The sequence below is a fragment of the Centroberyx gerrardi genome, chromosome 1 (genome assembly GCF_048128805.1).
Source record: "Centroberyx gerrardi isolate f3 chromosome 1, fCenGer3.hap1.cur.20231027, whole genome shotgun sequence".
NCBI lineage: Eukaryota > Metazoa > Chordata > Actinopteri > Beryciformes > Berycidae > Centroberyx > Centroberyx gerrardi.
In genome coordinates, this window is record NC_135997.1 from 7,830,718 (window position 1) to 7,851,615 (window position 20,898).

Consider the following 20,898-nt stretch of genomic DNA (forward strand, 5'->3'; position numbering starts at 1 on the left):
CGACTGCAGCACAGTCCTTTAATGTACTGGGAGGCTTCTTCTGTGCTCTTGGTTTCACTGGTACTACTCTAAAATGGTGCTCCCTTTCTTTCTTTCTTTCTTTTTTTAGGCTACGATGCCGACTTGCCTCATCTCTTTTTTTTGGATTTGGTCAGTGCCTCCGTAGCACAGGCATCATCATCATCCTCATCCTCCTCGTTGTCGTGTGTATGTAGGGAAACAAACTGTTGCTGCTCTGCATTCACATCCCTCACGAAAGAAAAGAGCACAAAGGCAGTTAGTTGTTTTTTTGTTCCTTCACATACTTGTAAGGTGATGGTGGTTAGAAAGGGGGAACGGTGGTGAAGGCATGGGTACGGTGTGACAGGGGGAGGGGAGGGGAGGGGGGAGGGGGGGGGCAGTAGCAGTGAGCAGCACTAGAGGAAAAGGCAGAGGAGAGACAGCAGTTCAAGGTTTGGTTCAGGTGTCCTCCTCAGTGCTGGGACAGTGGTGGGACAGTCGGGTCGGGTCGGGGGGGGGGGGGGGGGGGGGCGCGTGAGAGAGGTCAGAGGTTTAAGCTTTTTCCTCTGCGCAGGAGCTCTCGCTCAGGTGGCCGCTTTGGCACGGCGGTTTCTGTTTCTCCCACTGGCACATGGCGTTGGCGTAGCCCACGATCACTTTGTCCATCCAGGTGAGCGGCTGGGGGAAGAGCACCGCCCCCTCGAAGAAGCCCAGGTGGCCGCCGTGCAGCGTCAGGGCGAAGACCACGTTCTGCTTCTTCTCTACAGGGACACACAGAGGACACACAGCGCGGGTTGTTCAGTTTCTGCGCTGCCCGGTGCACACTCATCGGTATCTGAGAGCCAACATGGGCCACATGTCCAGATATGGGCTGGCCAGGAATTATTTTATGCCTGGTGCAGATACTGAAGGGTGTGTTTGTGTGGACATTACAGATAACAGCATGACTCAACTTCTGCCAGGTATGTAAGAGGTAAGAGCGGTATGTGTTCACTGTGATAGTGGGGGATCGGTCTCACCACCTTCAAATTCAAATGAGCTTCATTGGCATTAAATACTTGAGTATCTCTTGCCAAAGCAAAACAGTGACAATTCATATAAGTAGCAATAATGACAATAAAAATAATTGAACAATAGAAAATTTCAATTATTCGATCACACACAAAGCAAAATAGTTATCATCTGTCTCTTCTGTCTCAGGGTTTCACAGGATATTATATAAATGGCAGCTAGAGAGGCACGCTCACTTTTTTCTCCAAGGATATTTTCCAAGGAGTTTTTTGTCAGGGGGGAGTTTTTCAAAATGACATACATTTTGAAATTTGGAGAAATAAGCTGCTCTGACATTTACTCTTTACATGCATTTACTATTTGTCATATGAAAAGCCATAATAACATCTATATCTGCTGAACTGCGGAATAACTACAATACTGATCCCAGTGACTATGCTGCTATCCCATGATTTTTTGATGAAACACATACTCTAACCTACTTAAGGCGTCAAGTACAGATCAAAACAGTTTATTCTGCCTCATTTGCCATTAGGTGAAATATCCATGAATCCATTCACAGCCATTATACTTCATTCACAGAATAAATCAGCCCTGAAACTCCTTAAAAAGTAGGTCATCTTCACATCGCAGACGAATCATTAATCTGTTTCTGATTGCGATATGAACCTATGCGCACAGCGCTGCAGCTGTGGCCGACCAGACAGAGTGGCATCCTGAAAAGGATTGGCCTGGATCTCTCTATTCTCCTGCTCTTAACTGGGTTAGTGGGAGACCCTGATGCGGGTGGCTAGTGATTAAGATCCCACAGGGCTTTCATTACTATACACTATTCATGACAGCTGCTGAGCTGACCTGGAATGACTGAGTGCCTGTCCAGACCCTGAGCCACCAGCGCCGGGCGGGAGGGGAATGTTGGAGAATGTCTCATATTTAAAAACAACATTCAAGCTTTGGTGCAGACTGCATGGGGCGCTTTGGGAATAATAATATAAATGAGGGATGGTAAATTAGACTAATTTCGCTGCTGATTAGTCTAGTAATCAACTAGTAATCAGCAACCGAGAAATTCTAAAAATAGACAAATCTTTTATTGTATATACCAAAATATGCAACCTTTTTTTTCCAAAGAAGTAATTTCAGAAATATAAAATATCAGACTTGTTGATGAGCCATGTATATTAAATGTTTGTTAGTCCTGTACTAAAATAACTCTCACTCTGACTTTAATAACTTGAGAGACAGCTGTAAGCTCTTCTTGTCAAACATTAACTATGCCTACCATACACTAGAAGACTTTGAAAAGACTTTGAAAAGACTAAAGTCTGACACCACTATTTGCATGAGCCAAGACTAAAGACTTCCGATAATATTAAACATGTTTGATTTTATCGGAATGTCAAGACGAGAAAAAGACTGACTTAAGACAGCTCGGACTGAGTTTTCTGACCACCTTACACCAAACGATCGAGATGACGGGAGCGCGCCACAACTCGAGCAAAACTCTCATGATTTTATTCCAACATTGGAAATTTGTCTGCGACAGTGAAATCGCTTGAAAAGTCGTTTGGTGTAAGGTCGCATAGCTAATTAGAGCACTAAAACACATGAGGTCTATTTCCTGGTAGGTGTGTTAGTGTGTCTGAGTCACTGTATCAGTTTTAGGGCAGAGGGGACAGACGGGCCGGCTGATCCTCTTTTCAGTCAGTGTTACACAGGCCACCAGCTGAACTGACTCACTGCCACGAGAGACACTTTCAGGCTAGAGTCCAGTCCAGCCCTATCATCCACCCACACACACACACCCTTACTTCATGGATACATGAGGGATTTTCCCTTTTCCAAAATAGCAAAAGTGGCCAGTAAGTTTAAATATAGCAGGCTGAGGAGAAAGAAAGCTCTGTAATCACCATGTAATCTGAGGACAGTCAAGAAGGACCTGGGAACTACAGACAAAACTTGATGTCATTGTTTTCCCGAAATACACTGACTCCTCTTCTGTTTGTGTAATGGAGGAGTGAACTCCCTGGACACTGGTCCAGTAGGACATTTTTGAGGTTGGGAACTTGGGAGGGAAGTTAAACTCACCTTTAGACAGAGACACATAGAGGCACACTCAGCAAGACTGCACGTATGTGTGTGTTTGTGTGTTTTACCGTTGCTGCAACACATTCCAAACACACTAGCCTCTGTGCCACACCCGTCCCGTACAGGGTACAGGGTGCGGAGCCAAGTCATCAGGAGGTCTTTCTACATTACAGACATGGTGTTACATCTACAGCAGTCAGTCACAGAGGATAGGCCTGCAGTGAATGCCTGTAGTGTTCAAATAGCACGAGTCAACGGAGGAAGGGTTCATATCGAGAAGCAGCTGTGTGTCAGGATCAGGCTGAAAACACTTCCACTACCTGACAAGCTCAAGTAGAGAGCAGTGCTGAGCTGGCGGCTTTTCAGCTGGTTTCACACTAGGACCAATATTTGCCCGTGTCCGTCAAGTCTAAATAGAATGCCTTAAATAGCCTACTTACAGAGATGCTCTTTGTGGGGCTACATCGTGTGCTTATACATGATGTGAAAATATTAAGGTGAAATGGTTATGGAAGTATCGCCCGGTTCAATTTTTTTTATTTCCGACATTCTTCTCAGCCACAGCAAGCAAAGAAAAAGCATATTTTTTCCAGTGAGAATATCCAAAAAAAGCCACTTAAATAGGCAAAATAGTTGCTTCCAAGACATCATGTGATCTCTGTGTTCACTTAACTGAAATGTGAGTAGGTTCAAATGAAAGATAAGAAATTCATAGTTCATGTTACCCCATGAGTGTATGGCTATAGAAGGTTCATAAGGTCGACAAAATTGTGGTATACTTTACGCTTGTTTGGGCGGTAACATAAACGACTACAATAGCTTATTGGGCTTTTATTTTAAGAAGCACATGTTTTGACACACTGTCAGGTGAGAAACAGTGGGGTTTACCGCTGCTTGTCATGATGATAAATGCTGTTAGTTACCTGCTAACGTGCGAGGGATGGTGAGCAGTGAGTCATGAACCAGAGGATCATCTGCGGAGTTCACTAGCAGCAGTGGCACGTTTACCTAGAAAATTAGGTTGTATTAAAATCCACAAATCAGTTAAATGTGCATACAGACAGACAGTCCATTCAGTCATACCAAAATGTAAAAAAGGGATTTGTATATAGAGAATAAGGCAGTTCTTACATTGTGGATATAATGTACACAACTCTCCTTCTCGTAGTACTCTTTGAGAGAGCTGTGACCGTGGAATTTCCTGTTGAAACCCAGAGAAGTCATTAGTCATTAAACAAACCGCTGTGCTTTAGAGACCGGAGAAGAAGCACCAGGAGAGTCTGCCTGCATGCTAGTAATCCCTTCTCAGAGCTGCAAACCTGCTTAACAAGAACATCTCAACAACAACTAAGGGACAGGTATTGCTGATGACTATGGTGAAAATTACAGATAAGGAGATTCAGAAAGATCTATCTGCAGTCCACCGTGTCCGCATCAGAAAAACGCTGATAGTAGAGGCAATCTCACCATATATCTGTGTTTGTGACTCCACTACATACCTCATGATGTTGTCGTCTATCTGCATGAGGGAGGTCGCTGTGTACAGCCGACTAAGATCTGCGTCTATTATTTTAGCTGAGCTCCCCGCGAACAGACTGCCCCTGTAACATGCACACAGTGAAAGAAAACAGATATTGGAATTATTTGCGTTACTGTAGTTCACTTGAGTACTTCTTTTCTTTACAAACATTACAAAAACTTTAAGCCAACTCTTTTCAATTTTTAAGGAATTGCTCCTATTTTTACTTGAGTAAGTCTATTTACTTAAAATTCTATTTGTTATTTAATTCTACACACATACACACATTATTGATAAAACATGTTGAAACCAATGACTTCTCCATGTGCAGTCAATTATTCAACCACCAGTCCTGTGCAGTAACTACTAGATCCAACCCATACCAAAAGAATGTGATCTCCCTCTACAGTCCAGTGCAATCTCAAAATGATCATGATCAAGATGCACTGAAAACGTCTTTGCAGTATCAAAGTTAGGCTAAGCCCTAGTAGTTTTTAAGTGGAAGTTCAGGATCTAGTAATCTTATGACAAACCTCTTTGCCTGTTATGTTGATGTGAAATGAGAGTACTGTCTGTGGCAAACACCGGCATATAACCATCTAAAAATAGACAATATGTGGATAGAAATCTATGATAATGAGAAATTATAGGGGAACAATTTGTGTTGCATGTATAGGAGCGGGACTGATACCTGTGTGAGAGGATAATTTTCTTCATGTTGTCAGCCATGAGAAAGTTGTAGAAGCGTCTGCACTGGTCCCACTGTAGGAAGGTTTCCTGGGCCCTGAGAGTAAAGACACACACACACACACACACACACACACACACAGGAAGTCAGCTGTGTGCAGCCTGTTTGCATTCCAAACAACACACTGAATGCCCCGTGTAATCCACAGGACAAAGAGTCACGCTGGTGGGGTCTAGACCTAGTGTCAGGCATTGTAATGCAGCTCACTGATAGAGACAGGTTGAAGCAACACACAGTAGATTATAGACATTAAGTAGATAACTGACAATTAATGAGGCATTTTTTGCAGCCTTGTGAGTTAAAGTACGATTATAAACGGACCAAAAACAATCGTAGACTACACTTGTCACTAGGAAGGAGTGTCAGCCGCAGATCACAAGAAAGGCTGACAAAAGAGCTGGCTTAGGTTTTGACGCACATATGAAAAGGAGAATTGATTGAGGGAAAAAGAAATGTAATCCCATTTCACAAAAGGCCAGTCTCCACACCACACCCCACTCACACTGCTTACATCCAAACTTTAACAGACCATGCCTGTCGGCTCTGGACAGGCCGAGCGCGGCCGCTGCCAAGAAGGAACGCTGGCTGCCTCTCAAAACTCAGAAGGTGTGGCTCAGTCCAACATACACACAGGATACACAGCCCTCTCTAACGCCCACCACAGCTAGTTGTTCCAAACATGTCCCAGTACATTGGTTTGACCTCGACTGTGCTTTCTATAGCTCTATGTATACAAAGTGGACAGTGTGACATGTTTCTGGACAGGCAGTTGTCAACACTATCAATGCAGGCTCCACTTTTATCCCCCTCTAATCAAATGGAAGGGATTAAGGCAAGGGCAGAATATGAAATACAGAGCCAGAAGCAAATAAAAAAAAAAAAACATCCAGCCTGGAAAGTAAGAGCAAAATGTGGACAAATGACTTCTCATGTTGAGTGGCAGGAAGTGGGCAAACCAGTGCAGACCAGTAGCCAACAGTGTGAGGCTGCCACCTGTCTTTACACTGACCTTTTTTTCTTGGAGTTTGTAATAAAAAAGGCAATACTTAAATATTTCAACTTTAGCAAAAGAATGCTGCACTTCAACTGAGTTAAAAACAGTAAAGAGTAGTAGTAAAGTGAAGTGCTGCAAGCTAAAAGAGGTGCTTGTTGGGAACAGGCCTCAACATGTGATTATATTATATATCTAAGCAGTTGAGCAGTAAGTTGAGCTTTATTTCAGTAGTGGAATGTGTGTATTGGAAGTGCCAGAGTCCCACAGCGGCCTTTATAGTACAGTGCGGTGTGTTTGAGAGGGCAGAGGACGACAACCCACCTGAGAGCGCTGTAGCCCTGGCAGACGCTGACGCAGCACAGCACTCTCTCCTGGTTGGTCCTGTTCTCTCCCAGGAACTTGCACACGATGTTGCCACCCAGACTGAAGCCCACCACGATCAGCTGGGTCTGGGGAAACGCCCTCTTAATGTATCCGACCATGGAGGCAAACTCCCATGTGCAGCCTGCAAGGAAAGCGGTTTACAGACACCGATCAATACGTAACACCTCTATAGGAGGGAGTGCTACTCCTACTCAGCAGTTACTGCCAAAGGTGCCTTTAGCTCAGGATATCAGATTTGCTCACATGTGTCTCAATCAGACCTTTTAAGCCACATTGTGCAAGTCTGAGCGAGTTCCTTCTAGTTTCTCTAGTTCCTTCTAGTTTGTCCTAGTTCCTTCTAGTTCCTTGTTACCTTGACTAGATGATATACTGAGATGTGTCTAAATGAAGGCTAGTCCCTACGATAATATTAAATTACTTATGGCTAAACCAGATCTGATAAAAATGTAGTTGGGTAACCAAATGATATCATTTTTTCAAAATGATATCAAAATGAACCAATGTTCCTGCTATCTGATGGAGAGATTTAAGCTATGCTCATTGCTATGAGAATTACTTTTGTTAAGCTTGTTAAGCTTCAACAGCACTAAACAAATGAACAAAAAATTATGATGCAGCATTACTGATCAAAAAATCCTTTTTTCATTACAAAACAGTGTTATTATTCCTAGATAGCCACTGACTCTTCCTGACTACAAGTTCGTCTCAGGTCAAACACAGGGAAGTTCTCTAGGAAGTAAAACTCAAGTCTTATTCAGCTCCTTGAGTCTCTGACTTTGGTCTCACCATAAGTGAACATGCGTGGGGAGGTAAGCTCGATATTGGGAAGAGCTCCCAGGTGGTTCAGCACAGCGCAGCGGTAACCCTCCTTCTGCGAGTAATCCACAAAGGTTCGGATGTAATGCTTCTCGCTATGGTTACCAATACCGGGGCATATCACCATGGTGATGTCATCTGTTGAAACAGACAGATGGATCGGAGAGATATATGCAAATGAGAAATATGTAAACGCAGACAAGATGAAGAGAATGACACACTCCTAATTGCCGGATCACCATTTAATAGGCAAAAAAGCCTACGTGAGGCAAAGTACTGCAGCCAACCAAAATAAAGGATTATGTGCTTTGTCAAATATTTACTTAGCAAAACAGGATGGAAATAGTAACACCACTTTTTTGGGAAACAAATTATGTCATGTGAGTCCTGAGCAAGTCCTAAGAGATCAGCATTGAGGTGACTAAGTTCATAGTTCACAGGTGACATGAAAAAACAAACAAAGCTAAACAGGTATGGACATGATCATTTTGGTCATCAGTTTGTTTTCCTCTGTAAGGGACCAATATGTGCTTTCCAGCTTGGCACGGCACCAAAAAAAAAAGCCAACCAGGCATCGTCTAACAGGTATTTTTCAAAACCACAGTAAGAAATCCAGTAAGGAAAAGTAGATCTCAATCAAGTGCATCACCTCCAGTTCGATGGTCTGCCAGTGGCTCAAAGAGGTCAAAGGTGGCAGTGGCCCCGTCCTGCATGGGTAAGTACTTCCTGATTCCACAGGGATGAGGTGAACTGACCCGACCGAGTTTCCCATACAGGGCCGTCTGGAGGTGACCGCTCTTACCCCACAGCAGGGGAGGAATGTACCTGCAGGACAGAAAACACAAATATATAATATGAAATATGAGCTTATTCTACTGTTGCACGCATTGTACGTCACACTGGATAAGAGCATGAGGCTAATGCCCAAAAGTAATATTACATTCATGCAAAGTAACACCAACGTTCTGTGCGGTTACATTTGCATGACTGTTTTACGACACAAAATGTGAACATTCTGCTGCGTAGTTTGCATTTCCAGTCACATTCCTGTCAGAGCTTTTGACACATTGCTCTGTTCACCCAACAGACAGTAGCTGTGTAATGTCAGTACTTTAAAATGCTATGTTATTTTGACTTTTTCAGTGGCTGACTAGCTAAAAAGATTCCAACATTTTAGGAATGATAATGTTTGCCTGTGCACTGAATCCCAGTGACACCCACTGCCTCTGTAGGAGTTAACTATTTGGATTACGTAATATTCCTTGTTCGCAATGTTGTGTCTTCTGTTGTACATTATCATGAATCACCATCTTCTTTCTATGTTGAGAACAAGAAGCCTGTGAACAAATTCACAGGAAAGCTCTGGGAGGTTCTAGCTGCTGCTTTTAATGTAGCTATACTATCAGGTTGGTCGAGTGATTGCAATGTTATGATCAGGGTTGACAACACGAGATATGGAGACAGTGGCCAATGTTTGCGAATGACACATTAGCAAATATCTGAGCATCTTTGTTTCAGTCTCCTCGATTACGTAACGTTATCTCCAAGAATCCCTCCTGTTGGACTCGCCCGCACTGAAGGGAACAGCGGGCCAGCTTGGAGCCCGTGTGCCGAGATAACCAAAATCAGTGTGACTGTGAACTGAAGGGCGGACACAACGTGCATGCATGGATACATATACATGCACAAAGATGCACACGCAGTAAATATCTGCAGAGAGCAAAGTATACAGTTACATCAACAGTTACACAACCCCTTCATCCTCCTGTTCCATCTTCCCTAACCGCCACTGGAACAATCGCTGCACCTGGCCGATGCACTCCTTACGTAAGGGTTTCTCTGCAATCTGTCACTCAAAATCACTGATATTTCAGGCAGCTTCCATTTGGTGATAGCGTAATCAACTCTAGCATTCACTGCAAGGGTAGGAGAAGCTCAGCCACGCCTTCCCAGAAGGGTCTCCGTGTTTCTGTGTAGGCTTAATCTGTGAGTGGGGGATGAAGATGACCTCACTGTTGTCATGTGGACAAGAGGATAAGCACCTGCCAGGATAATAATCGAGTTCATCAATTGGAGGAACAGACCAGTTAAGACATGAAATGCTGTTTGCCCTGTTGATTTAATTTTTGTTGATCTAAATGAAACTTGTTTTTAACCTTTAGATTATAGAACAGGTCCTAATTTTGTGTAACTGAATTACAGTGAAAACTAAGTTCAAAATCCCTTAACTGAACATCACCTTCATACAGCTATAATGAGATACTCTTTGGACAAACAGGTCTCACACTGAACTAGAATATGCAAGACTCACTTCAAGGGTTTCTGTGTGTGTGCTGTTATCCTTGGCAATTATCAGAAAACAGAAAAAGTAAACGGAGGCCAGTGTGGTTTGGAGTGATCAAGTACAAAGATACACACACTCAGTAGTCTGAAGTACAGATCAAAGGCCTTATGTAAGGTTGCAGGCCTTTTCTACTGATAAGCTGAGAAAAAAAACCCAAACTACTGTCACAATCCACTAACTGCTCCTGCCCTGACCCATGTTTATCTTCATGTTTTTATTGGGGTGATGTTTCCTGAACACAACATCACCAGCGATAAAACTTAAAAAGATAAAAGACTAAATAGATTGGATTCCAATATGCTCAAGAATTTGAGATTGGGGGCGTCTTAGTGGCTCAGTTAAGGTTCATACAATTCAGTGTTTCCTCTGTATTTAATTTAGCAGTGGTGCGTCACCACAGCAAGGAAATCACCACCACTGCTAGAGAAAATATTAAATTAAAATCATCTTCTTCACTATCATCTAAAACTAAAATAAGTGTTGGACTACACTTATTTTAGTTTAAGATGATAGTAAGACTAAATTACAATGCTAATATTTAGAAGTAATTATTTTATAATGATTTAAAATACTTTTTTAGCACTACAACTGCAACTTAAAACATAACTTAGACCCAAAGAGCGACAGATATAGGACAAACAAACATTATCCCCCCAAGCACCACAGCGGCATCAAATTACAGACAAAATATTACAATGTAAACACAACTCCTTGGTTCGAATCTGGCCCGGTACCTTTATGGCATGCCATCCCTCTCTCTCCCCCAGTCTGTCCTGTCTCCCTCTACTTTCAACTATCTATTAAAAGGCAAAAATGCCCCAAAAAATAATCTGAAGGGGGAAAAAAATAAATGAACTTGAGATCAACAAGCTACCACTAAGGATTGCGCCAGTTCAAGAAAAAAATCTTTGTTCCGCAAATCTTATCAGGTACTGTACACCAGCCATTCAGAGAATTTGAACCCTTGTTATTGTTCCACTTTATTTGAGAAACTGCACGTTCCCAAACACTGTCCAACAAGAATGCCGTTGGCTTGATACTGCTGACCCCCCCCTCCTGTGCTTCCCGCTCTGTGATTGATCTCTTAGCGGTCATAGGAGCGACGGGCCTGGAAACTCTTGTTATGCAACACCACAGGGTGTCATTATGTGTTACAAAACTTGACTTCTCGACAACACACAGTGACATAGACCATTAGATACACGCCAACAATGTCAGTGGGTGCAATGGCTTCAATGAATACAATGAGATAACAGGCTAGGACTTAAAAAATAAAAGGTAAAATATGGCTGTACAGCAGCGCATAATTACAAGCCAGATATGAATATAGTCATCAACCTAGGCTTACGATTCACTGACTGACACTCACATTGTAGTTGAAAGGCAAAGGACTCAGTGACAATGGCTTACATAAGCAGACACTCGTGACGAAGGCTTGAAGAGACTCTCCCCCCCACTGGGCTAAAGGTTCCTCAGGCAGACCAGAGGATATCGACCATGACACTCAACCAGGGAAGGTTTGCTATTTTACACTCTTTAAAAAAGGGCTGTCGCAGTAGTTTTACCATTTTCCCAAAACACACAGAATCTCACAACATTTCTGCTCTCCTCGTTTTCTAGGGGAAGATTTGCCTCCCACTACCTTATGCAAACAACCACTGGTTTGCATCAGTTATTATTAGCTCATATGGAAGATTCAAATTACACTAGACATCAGCGGTGCCCTGAAGGGAGTGACTAGGAACTTTGTAAATGGCTCTGCAAACGAACAAGTCTGTATTCATAATGCAAGTATGACAAATGCAGGCCACCTTTGGGATAACCCCCAAAATACAACCTAGTGTTTAATTCATACTAGGGCTGACAAGAAAGCCAGCCATGTCTGGTGTAGACATGTGGTACAGTCAGGAATACTGACGACAGATGGGAGCATCGCCAGACAAACTGCAAGCCCAGATGGAAAGGCAGCAGCGCTACACTGGTATTTCCATGGTAACCCCTCGAGTGACAGACACGGGGATGAGTATTCCCCCCCTCCCCCCCCCGACTCACTCTTTGGTCAGCTGAGGACAGGACTTGAGCAGGAAGCGGTTGAGGGCTGTGTCCTGGTAGGCCAGGTCCGGGGGCGCGGTGGGGCTCTTTAGGTTCAGGCAGCGGACGATGATGTAGAGCACCGTGGCGACCGCCGCCAGCTTCATGCCGTCAAACATGGCCGGCAGCTCTGGAGCGATGGTGTGCACGTCGGACTCGTGGGCATTCATGATTGTTCTGAAAAAAGGAAAACAGTGGAGATTTTTAGCACAGGTTTTTTTCAGAGATTTCCCTTCTGAAAGTGACGTGAAATCAGACATTTTTGAGAACCAAAGTATCAAATTTACACATCATATTTACACATCTCATCTAAAGATAATCAGTTAGGGCTGGGAGGTAATTCAATATTATTGTTTATGACATCACACCTAACATTACCATTCGGTTAAATGGGATGAACATTCATTAATTAATAATTAACATGTGATTTTACATACGTGAGCCATATCGTGATATAGATATATTGATATAGAAAAAAATCCTTATGATTATCGTGATATTGATTTCAACCATATCATCCACTCCTACAATCAGTTAGGAACTTACACACAAACAAAAAGCACAAACCCTTAATTTGCATTTTGGGTGACTGTCTCCATGTAGAGGATAGCCATTTTTTGAGTTTTTTTCAGAGATCATATTTCGTATTTCTCTTCATATTTATCTTTCATATATTATACTTCATATGTATCTTTCTTATCTCCTTTGGCTTGTTAAAGCCGTGTACAGCTGATCTGAAGTGGTGATGATGGGTGGGGTGTGTGTGTGTGTGTGTGTGTGTGTGTGTGTGTGTGTGTGTGTGTGTGTTGGGGGCGGGGCGAGGTACAGGAACATTGTGGTCCAGTTCATTCTAAGGGTCACGTTTCTTGTTCTATATGTCTAGAAGAGTATCTAAAAAAAATATCCAGTGGATGGTGATATTGGCTCATAAATCATAAATTAAAATTCCTACATCTGGATTCGGTGGAGCCTTTGCAAAAATATGGGTATTGAAATCCATTTATGGAAAGTGGGGAAAAAATTCACAGTTAAGGTTGCATTTTCACAACAATAGATCTTTTACTTCCTTTCATTATTTAGATACTGCTCAATACAGACCAGACATGACTTGTAGGAAATGATTTTCTACTGTGACCCGTGATTAAGTTCGATAGCGCCCAGGAATAGTGTGAGTGAAGCGTCTGACGCCTGACTGACCTGAATTTTGTTCTTGGTGCCCACGGCGCTGTGGATACAGAGCTGTGGGAAAATAGAGGGGAGTGAGAGGATATCAGTTAGATAAAGCAAACTCAATTAATTAATACACTTAGGCCTATCTCAATTAAGTTATAGCTTAAGGATGCCTTGCCAGTAGAAAGCCTAACTACATCTGGCAGAGGAGCAGATATTGCTTGGCTTAAGGTTTTTAAAGTGTGATTCGAAAACACCATTACATTCAGCAGACACACAGTGATTCTGTATTGAATAATGCCACTTCTAACACAATGCGGTGCAAATCTTGATGTGTTTAGTGACATTTTTTTTCCAAAAAGGAAAGCAAAGGCATCTAAACTGAGATTACAGAACAAAGAGGAACTGTAAAGAGTACAGAGAGAGACAAAAGTACCTCATATTGCCATTGAAAGAGGAAGTTGAGGTACAGTTTTTCACAAACAAAGGTAGATGTGTTTCAGTTGTTGTTATGACCAAGTACAAAATAGCAATGTATGTAAATAACTGTTGATACCATTGATACACACACTAATACAGTAGGGGACATTGTCCAAGAATAGAAATACATAGCTGAAAAAAAACCCAACATTATTTTACTTACAATGTATTTTTAAGTTAGTCACCAATTAATGACTTCAAAAGTCTGAGAATGTGAAGAGGTGAAGTCACAGTGATTTGGTCCAACCTGGAGAGCAGAAAAACAAAAAACAAAAGAAAATGCTTTGACACTTCATTAATTATTTTCCCAAACATTGTCCTTACAGTGAGTATGCCAAGCCTTGTCTTCACACCAGTGCCCTCAAACTGCTTATTCAGTGTCTTCTTATTCCAGTATCTTGTCATAAACCTAGTTAACCATATCCACTAGCTTTATATCCACCAGTATGATGTTAGTAAAATGCTTTAAATCGTATTTACACACACACACAGAGTTCAGTGTCCTCGCAAACCAGTCATCAAACTGCCTGATAAGCACCAGTGGTATCAGTGCCAGTTGACCCCCAAGCTGGTCAAGCAAATAATTTAGATCACAACTGTTCTCCTGACTGTTTTGGTGCTTCTAATCTACACCAAAACCACCCAAGAGATGTCAGCTATAGCAGAGATAGCAGCTCAGTTTCTGTCCACATGTTCAGCGGTCCACTGCCTAACAAAACACTGACAAACGGAGCACGGCTGTCCTAATAACGGCAAACTGTACACCGTGTTATTCCACAAATCCAGTTTATAATAGCTCTGCTGAAACCTACAGGGTAGAGACAGATACCGCCCCCTGTCCAACAATCATAATACAAGACTCATCTACTGTAGTCAAATCTTTACGTATGTGACAGTTGGGTGTAATGCCAAGAGAAAATGGGTTCATCATCACGCTACTTAAACCCAGACTGTGTCAGTTATTAAATTGCTGCGATCCAATTTAGCATCCAGAAGGCAGCTAATGTTAGCTCTTTCTTCTTTGTCACGACTCACAAGCCTGTTAGTCAGCCAGAAGGGCACATATTTGTTAGCTAAGTGATCCAGAAACCAAGCCTAGGAAGTGATAGCCAGTTTCCTAAAGGCATATCAGTGGACTATGGGCGTTAATCTTTGCATCTCTGTCATGTTTGCCTCTCGCAGAAGGCCAACCGTCCCCGCGCATCTTCCTTCTAGTCTAGCAAATGAAAACAATGTTGCTTTTTTTGGACGAGTTGGCTAACCAACTTATTATTTTGCGCAGTGACGCTGATACAACACACATACAAGAAGCTGTACTGCTATCTGAGCCGCGGTCCGTCCTGTTTTCTTCCTCACTTTAGTTTTGTGTAAGAGACAGAGATCGACATCGGAGAATCGGAGCTACAACTGGCCACATTCTGCTGTTAACTAGCAAGCTAATGAGGCAGCATCATCAAGCGCGGTTCCGTTGATCAGGGGGAACCGATACCAATGTATAGAAATATAGCAGCATCCTTACCTCGGCTGATAAAAGATATCAGGCCTCTTCTTGCTAAAAGTGACCTGGCATTATCTGTGTTCGTGCCATTCCATGTGGATTTTTCTGTGTCTCTAAACCATTGCTGATGTGTACGTTAGGGCGTCCTCAGATTTATGGACCCGAAGCTAGCTAGCTGGAGCAGCTGACATCTCGGATTCCACTTCCTATAGGAATCTATCATTTGCATAGCGGCACTCTCATTAGTTGAAAGCGTCTGTGACGGAGGGTTCGGTTTCCCATCAATTTCCACGCCCCTTCTCGGCTCATCTCAACAGGGATTGGCCATCACTGGGGAACTATTACAATATCTTAAAGTCTACAACAACAATGTTACAACAAGTCATATCAATTGTCGCCAATATACGCAACATAACCAATAACCATTCAATTTATTGCAGTAGATATTTACAGTATTCCCTCTACATCGTTAAATAGATAGGTAGAACTTAGAACCAACGAGAACATTCCTGAACGTGCAGGAACGTGAGCTCAATGTGAAGTCGTTAACGTTACATAACCTACTTTCAATCAACCTATAGATAGGTTCCCATAGCACAGAGATATCACAGCTGCTTGTTTTATCTTTTTTACCTCATCCTTTTTAGGTGTGATTGATTCGTTTATTAGAAACTATTGATACAGGATTGTATTTAAATTATTTTACACTTGTTCCACTGCAGGACAGACACAACACTAGAGGGCATGGGCAGCCCAAAGGTCACATAGGGCTAGAGCTTGTTATCTTCCCATGAAATAAAAGGATAAAAGGTATGTGATACTGTGTATTTACATCTTTGACACTTGCTAAAGGGTGAGAAACTATTCAGTGTTAGCCTTGGGAAGCAGCACCACCCATTACTGACATTAACATTTTGGGTATTTAGCTGACACTCTTATCCAGAGTGAATTACAATGCATGTAACAGTAGAATCAGCTTAAACTATGGCCTTGGTGCCCTTACAATATCCCTGTGCCAGCAGAACAATCATGTAAAACTGATTTGAAAAATGAAATGCCTACAGCTTATACAGCCCGACCTCCCTGGACAGAAAGAGCTCAGCTTTTTAAAAATATTACATTTCTCTAATTATTTTTAATCCATTATAGGTATTCTTATATAACTTATAAATGTGATTCAAAATTGGAGCTATTTGCAATTTTAAACCATATATTTATAAGCTAAATATGTATCATGTATGTATATACTGTATATGCCTGAATAATATTCGATCCCATCTGAGAAGACTTTTGTTGTCAGATATATGGCTTGAGAATAAAATGTCTGTCTGTACTGTAGATGGTGAGGGAACAGTGTAGACAGTGACACCTCTGCTCATAAATGTCATTCACATCCTCTGATGAAGCAGGAACACTTTGGACCAATCAATAAACAAGATGCATCATCTCTCCCCACTTCATCAAAGCTGGACAAGTGGTGCAGCAGTTATGGCCCATCAAAGTTTGGAAGATTGACATTTAATTATAGCGCCCCCATCAGGCCAATTATTATATTATAACGCCGGGACAGTGCCAACATACATCATCCCTCCAAATTTCATCAAAATCAGACATTCCCCCCTCCATCCACCCAGCCACCCGAGTTAATATATTCCTCATCTATTCCTAGGGACCCTGTGTAACCCTCTCTAGGGCCCCTGGTGGTCCCCGGACCCCACTTTGGCAACCACTGCTGTAGCATATACCTGACATATGAAGGTTTTACTGCCTTGAATCTGAGGTGTTTGTAAACCTATTTTAGTTAAGGTCTTTCCATGAAGCAGTGTGCGTGCGCAGTATCTGCTAATCCGTGGAGCTAATTTAGAGCCCGCCCACTCTGTCAATCTGGGGGTTAATGCTGCCTTCAAATGCTCCTGGTAAACTCAAACTTTCGATTTTGTACATGCTATTTATCATGCATTCAACCGCTTTTGGTCGGAAATAACAGCAAAATTGACTGTTGGATGGAATGTAATATTGTTTTATTTTAGAGATCCAGTGGCAGAGAGCTACTTTATGTTGCAGCAATAGAATTAACTGCACCAGGCATGTAATTAGCCAAAAGTTGTGTATATTTGTTGCACTGGACTTGTTAGGGTGCCAGTAATGACGTAGGTCTTCAAAATATTTTTGGCAGCAATATGAATAAACTCTAGGGTAACTTGTATTTGTCTCTTTAACACCAAAAGGACAAGTTATAAGTGGGCTATGCCCCAAAATGCAGAACAACTAAAAGTTAAACAAAGAGCAAAAATATCCTCATGATTTACATACAATGCCAAACAAAATCAGATAATAATGAAATGCTTTTCCTTTCCTATCTGTTTTTAACATGGCTTCTCCGTCCCCTAAATCTCTGGAAAATCCCAACTCTCCTAGTTGTATTTACTATTTTTGTCTTTCATTTGCCTTCAAATGTGAAATTCCGATATTTCCGACAGCACCTGAAGGCAGCATCAGATAGACATCTAGCGGTACAGCGTCACTCGGGACAAAATTGCGGAACACAAGGGGGAAACAAATATGAAACGTCCCGGGAAGTTAATCTCAGCATATTTAACAACCTTTGCACTTCTGGTTTGTCTGTGTTCAGTGAGAGGTAAGTCCTTTTTAAGCTATTGACAAGTTTACGTAGGCTATCATATCTCATTCATCGCATTCAATAGGATTCAAATGATCAATGAAGTATTTGCCAGGCTGTAAACAGGCTGTAAACAGGCAGTATTACATAGGCTAGTGTTGTGCCACATATAGGCTACTGCTTCACTGAGGTAGGCCTATTTACCATCAGAAATCAGAGATTTAATTTCTTTTCATTTGATCCATAGGGGGATTTGGCACTGAATTATGCTATGCCAATTTGCCAAGTAGTCTTTTTTTGCCATGCCATTTCTTCCATTCTCTCATTAGCATTTCCATAAATGTAGCCTAAAGTGTCAAATCTAAGTCATAATAACTTTACTGTGACTCATGAAGATCCTGTGTTTTGTATTGTAAATCAGGGTGATGAGAAAAAAGAGGGGCCTCAATAAATAAACAGGGGGGCTGTGCTTGTGCAACAAGTATCACACAAATGAAAAGATAATTGCCACTCACTAAAACTATGTCAAAACCACCCACTGTGTCAGTCCTCAGTAATCAAGTACTGGAATTATTATATGCCAAGTAGTTTTTACTTTACAGCCATTTTTACAACAATATTCAGTGACTTTCCTCATCATTTCTCATCCCAAAAATTTTCTTATTGTGCAGCCTTCCTTATTATTTAGGGTTCAATCATGAAAATATACATTTTTGTCCAAACCTCTATTCATAAAGCAGTCCATATGTAATTTGGAGGCCTTAAATGCCGAGATGCAAACTTATCATTGTCATGGTGTAATGAGTGACTGTTCTGTTTGAGGTCAGCAAAGTTTCCGCCTGCCATGCTGTTATTACACCCAGTGTTTATCATAAGAGGCAGGTTTGTAAAATAAAGTTATTTGCAGAAGATAATAAAACATCTTGTGGATGCTTACATTGTAATATATTGTTCCCCAGTGGAAGCGTGTCTTCTCAGATTTAGAGCTGGTGCAGATAGAGTGGAAAATAATGCCATATGTGTTGTTGTCTGGAGCCAGCATGAACCAACTGTCCCTGCATCTAACTTTGTGTTTGGCCTGGAAATAGTTGCCCTCTAGCAGCACTTGAAACTATATAAAATGTACCGAGGAAATATAGCGATGGCATATCTTCAAGAATACTTTAAAGTGTTGTGACTAGCAAGGTGTATGCGGCGACTGTCCTGGCCTGATGTTTGTGTGAATTAGCTTATTCCCTCCCTGCCTGTCCACCTGTTGTTTATGGGATCAGATGGGATGCGTGCCTCAAGCCCCTGAGCTGCTCCACTGTCATGTTGTGTAACTGGTCATTCCTGAAAGAGGTGTATGCTTGGGTCTAACCTGGCTAATCCTGAAATCTCTTAATCCCGCGCATAAACACGTTCTGTTATCAAGTGTCTGCTGAATTAAAATAAGCTGTCCATTCACAAATTGTTTTCCTATGAGAAGCAATCTGTTGCTGAAGTTGTTTTTCAGTTTCCAAGCAACGGGAAACACTGAATGCCTTGTTTTCACGCCCCCAAAAAGACACTATTGCTTCTATATAGAGCTGGAAGAGAACAAAACGAAGGATAGGTGGCATCTCTTTAAATTAGTACTGCTTCCATTTCCACAGTGATGCTATCATTTTTTATTTGCAGTGCAGCTTCTTTGACGTTTTTGTTTCCACATTAGATCAGGACTCCATCATTACCCTCATTACTTGCTCTTTGAAATGTTTCCTCTGGTCAATTTGTCTGACTTGCAAAAGGGCTGTGAGACTCAGACTGGAGTTCATGCTGAAACATGTCAAGTCAGTTCAGTAGTAAAGCCAGTCTGCTGAGTTCAAAGGTTTGACAGCAACTGTCAGACCTGTTCTGGTGTGAAACATTGTGGGTATGGTGAGAAGAACGTTTACATATCTGGCTACCCAATATTCGGGCCCAAACAGAATCTGTGCACTGCTAAAACAATTGTTTTCATACATGCAACACCACATTTTTATGACACAATTCACAAATTATCCACACATTTTCAGACAAAAATACCACAGAAAATCAAAGTAATGTCCACAGATTCCCTCCGGCCTGCTGAGAGATTAAAATGGTGATTCTGACGTGACACCCGGTGAGTCAACAAGATGGTAAAAATAAAGATTACATGAAACAGCACTATACTCTCAGCTAAGAGTTAAAGGTTTTTGAAACGATGACAGTTCTGATGTGACTTGTAAACCCGAGCTCCGCCTCTCCTGCTGGAGGTTTCTGCGATTATTTTTCCTGATCCAGCCGGGATCTCTGAGTCAGCACTTTGGGCCTCGCAGCCAAAGTTGGCCCCAACACCGCTGTTCCTTTGTGTTGCTGCAAATGCTCAGGCACAGCCACAGAGCAACAAAGAGGAAATATAGCTGAACATACTCATACTGCATAAGAAGAGCAATTAGAGATCCTGTAATGTCTAAAGTGTATCCCCAAACACATTGTTATCATCTGTTTTAGCATTTTCAGTGTGTATATTAAAGGGGAAGTCCACCCTCGGATGCTCTTACACTGTTACGTATCATCAATCTGTGACGTTTACTGCATTCCAGGCGTTATTGTGTGATGAAGTGTTGTAATTTACTTTTTTGTTGTACCCACTTTCCCTCTACCTGCCTCGTCTACTTCTACTTCAGTTAATGATTGCCTTCATTTCCCAGAATGCCTTTCAACAACCCTAAGAGAACGAGCGTGAACTTGTTGCATTCAGTGGGTTATATGTGTCGGTTGAGAGAGCAGTTGCGATAGCATAGTACGTCCAGTCATAAAAAAAGTGAGTGTGTCTTGTGGCTGCATTGCATTCTGGTCTATTGAGGCTACTGTTGGTGGAGAAATTGGTATCTCTGCCTCTTCTACGATGAATTTCTCCCTGTATGATTGTTGAACTTTGGCACAAAATAGTGAGTCTAGAAAGAAGCCCTCTTTAATTCTGAGGGACTGACACCAAAACCTGACATTTACCATTGATGTTTTAGATAGCTGAAAACTTTTTTGCTATCAAACTCCAGTGTAGCTGTGCAGGAAATACGACAATGTGATGTCACTTTGTGTACGTTTTGCCAATAACAGTTTTTTTTAAGGGTGTTAAAGTGTTGAAAA

At 41.9% G+C, this 20,898-nt stretch overlaps 2 protein-coding genes across 4 annotated transcripts in view; one reads left to right on the top strand and one right to left on the bottom strand.

The window, feature by feature from the left end:
- Window positions 1-504: 504 nt before the first annotated feature.
- On the bottom strand, window positions 505-15,299 carry LOC139913484 (monoacylglycerol lipase ABHD2). 2 transcript variants are annotated; one of them, XM_071901512.2, is made up of 12 exons: window positions 15,165-15,299; window positions 13,809-13,892; window positions 13,193-13,234; window positions 11,957-12,172; window positions 8,210-8,385; window positions 7,531-7,698; window positions 6,682-6,865; window positions 5,310-5,402; window positions 4,599-4,700; window positions 4,231-4,300; window positions 4,023-4,107; window positions 505-761 (listed from the first exon to the last, which is right to left on the bottom strand). In XM_071901512.2, the coding sequence occupies exons 4-12, from the start codon at window positions 12,163-12,165 to the stop codon at window positions 553-555; spliced, it is 1,296 nt and encodes a 431-aa protein (XP_071757613.1). In that variant the 5' UTR covers window positions 12,166-12,172; window positions 13,193-13,234; window positions 13,809-13,892; window positions 15,165-15,299; the 3' UTR covers window positions 505-552. The 2 variants fall into 2 exon arrangements, with proteins under 2 accessions (XP_071757613.1, XP_078139982.1); XM_078283856.1 differs by lacking the exons at window positions 4,023-4,107; window positions 4,231-4,300.
- Window positions 15,300-17,682: 2,383 nt separating this feature from the next.
- The window catches only part of LOC139913462 (lactadherin-like), a 13,449-nt gene continuing 10,233 nt past the window's right edge, over window positions 17,683-20,898 (top strand). For both annotated transcript variants that reach the window (XM_071901482.2, XM_071901483.2), the window contains exon 1: window positions 17,683-17,781. In XM_071901482.2, the coding sequence (XP_071757583.1) occupies window positions 17,706-17,781 (76 nt within the window). In that variant the 5' untranslated portion in view covers window positions 17,683-17,705. The remainder of the gene's footprint in view (window positions 17,782-20,898) is intronic.

Bases quoted from the DNA above. Each gene is read 5' to 3' on its own strand.
- LOC139913484 (XM_071901512.2), bottom strand. From the start codon at position 12,165: ATGAATGCCCACGAGTCCGACGTGCACACCATCGCTCCAGAGCTGCCG. The intron at 6,866-7,530 runs GTGAGACCAAAG...CTTTCCTTGCAG, and splicing joins CCCACGCATGTTCACTTATG to GCTGCACATGGGAGTTTGCC. The intron at 4,108-4,230 runs GTAAGAACTGCC...CTAATTTTCTAG, and splicing joins GTGTACATTATATCCACAAT to GTAAACGTGCCACTGCTGCT.